General features: G+C 55.7%; 1 protein-coding gene across 1 annotated transcript in view; it reads left to right on the plus strand.

Moving 5' to 3' along the window:
• Positions 1–860, plus strand: part of FEN1 (flap structure-specific endonuclease 1) — a 1308-nt gene extending 448 nt beyond the window's left edge. Inside the window, exon 2 of the mRNA XM_010137867.1 lies at positions 1–860. This exon is cut by the window's left edge and continues 24 nt beyond it. Coding sequence (XP_010136169.1) covers positions 1–856 — 856 coding nt within the window. The 3' untranslated portion in view covers positions 857–860.
• The last annotated feature ends 1515 nt before the right edge of the window (positions 861–2375 follow it).

Genomic DNA, 2375 nt, shown 5'->3' on the forward strand with positions numbered 1-2375 from the left:
CAAGCGGACCGAGCGCCGGGCCGAGGCCGAGAAACACCTGCAGGAAGCTCAGGAGGCCGGGGAGGAGACCAACGTCGAGAAATACAGCAAGAGGCTGGTCAAGGTGACCCAGCAGCACACCGAGGAATGCAAGAAGCTGCTGGCGCTGATGGGCATCCCCTACGTGGAGGCGCCGGGGGAGGCTGAAGCCAGCTGCGCTACCTTGGTGAAGGCCGGGAAGGTCTACGCCGCCGCCACGGAAGATATGGATTGTCTGACCTTCGGCAGCCCCGTCCTGATGCGGCACCTGACCGCCAGCGAGACAAAGAAGCTGCCCATCCAGGAGTTCCACCTGAACCGCATCCTGCAGGATCTAGACCTGACCTGGGAGCAGTTTGTGGATCTGTGTATCCTGCTGGGCTGCGACTACTGCGAGAGCATCCGCGGCATCGGGCCCAAGCGGGCAGTGGAGCTCATCAAGGAGCACAAAACCATCGAGAGGATTGTGCAGCAAATAGACACCAAGAAGTACCCGCTGCCGGAGAACTGGCTGCACAAAGAGGCCCAGAAGCTCTTTCTAGAGCCTGACGTGGTTGACCCCGACGCTGTGGAGCTGAAGTGGACCGAACCCAACGAAGAGCTGCTGGTCCAGTTCATGTGCGGGGAGAAGCAGTTCAACGAGGAGCGGATCCGCAACGGGGTGAAGCGGCTGAGCAAGAGCCGGCAGGGCAGCACGCAGGGCCGGCTGGATGACTTCTTCAAGGTGACGGGCTCCATCACGTCGGCGAAGCGCAAAGAGCCTGAGACCAAGGGGTCAGCAAAGAAAAAAGCCAAGCCCAGCAAGGCGGCGGCCGCCAAGAGCAAAAAGGGGAGATAAACGGGCTGCCCGCCAGCCCCTGCCATCGGGTTTGGTGCTCGACCGGGGATTTTGAGGCTGGCACATGGTCCTTTGTCTGTCCTGCCTGTTAGTGTAGGGAGGAGGATGCTAAAGCGCTTCCCGCCACGGCGAGGTTAGTGACCTGGGTACTGGGAGAGGCTGGGAGAGGAGAGAGCTGGAACAGCGGGGTGGGTTTGGAGCGGGGAGGAAGCGGAGAGCTGCGCTCGTGGGGTTTGGTGATGAGGCGATACCCAGGCGGGGAGGTAACAGCAGACACCGGTCTGCTTTGAGTTGAGCAGCTGGAGGACGAACTGGGGACAAATAGTGGAGGTTTTGGGACACAGAGGGTGCGAGCTGGGGACGAGCTGGAGCTGGGAAGTGAGGAGGTACACCTCACCCTTTGGCTATCGGTTCTTTATCGTAGTCACTTTTCTATGTTAAAAAAAAACCCGACGAAGCTTGTAATCCCGATTCCAGCAACATTCTGCCCCGCTCCTAAACCCAGGCCCAGCTGCGCTGCGCCTGCAGCTCCCCCGCCTCGATTTTAACGCTCCACTTTTCTATGTTAAAAAAAAACCCGACGAAGCTTGTAATCCCGATTCCAGCAACATTCTGCCCCGCTCCTAAACCCAGGCCCAGCTGAGCTGCGCCTGCAGCTCCCCCGCCTCGATTTTACCGCTCGGTTCTGTGGAGTGTTGAAGAAGATAAACGTCGCACGGACGCTCCCCGGCTCCCGAGGTCCCCCCTCCCCGCTGGCCACACAGACAGATCCCAGGAGAAGAAGAAATAAAGATGGTGCCTCGTTTTGTTTTTTTTTTCCTTCCTTGTTTTATTTGATTCTGTATTTCGCATAGTTTTTACTGCTTGAAGCGATGCGCTGGGCTTTGTTTTCGGAATAAAATAGACCCCAAACGTGATGTTTCTTGTTCTCTGGAGGGGTGGCTTGAGGCTGGGTGCTGCACAAGGGGAAGAAAAAAACCCCAATTTTAGAGCAAAACCTGTGGGTGACGACCTCAACCACAGGAAATGGGGGGTTCACGCTTTTGGCTGTTTTCATAAAATCAGCAGCTGGTCTTGTTTGACAGGGGAATTCCCCGAACATCCCTGAAATAACCTGATTTTTAAACCGCCTCAGAAATGTTCTTGTTTGAGGTGTCACTTACTGCATCTCGTGCCGAACCTGCCCCCAGAAAGGCGGGGAAGCGCTGCAGGGAAAAGCAAGGTTTAAAATCACCGCGAGGGGGGTGTTTTCTCCCCCGTTCTGTGTTTAACAGGGCTCCTGGCTGCGAGCGTTTGTGTTTTTGACGCTGAATCCTTGTCACCGAGCCATGAGCCTTTTTCCTTCAGCTGGAAAAAACCTCCTCAGGCTGTTTTAGCACCTTCACAACCTCCTCTCGCTGCTTTATCTTTTCTAGAAGCGGAGCCCAGGCTCGCTTTTCCGATTTTTCATTCCACAATGCATTCTTTTAACTGTTTCAGTCCATGGTTTGTCCTCACAGGAACTTCGTAGTGAAACATT

The sequence above is a fragment of the Buceros rhinoceros genome, unplaced genomic scaffold (assembly GCF_000710305.1).
Source record: "Buceros rhinoceros silvestris isolate BGI_N320 unplaced genomic scaffold, ASM71030v1 scaffold37736, whole genome shotgun sequence".
Taxonomy (NCBI): Eukaryota; Metazoa; Chordata; class Aves; order Bucerotiformes; family Bucerotidae; genus Buceros; species Buceros rhinoceros.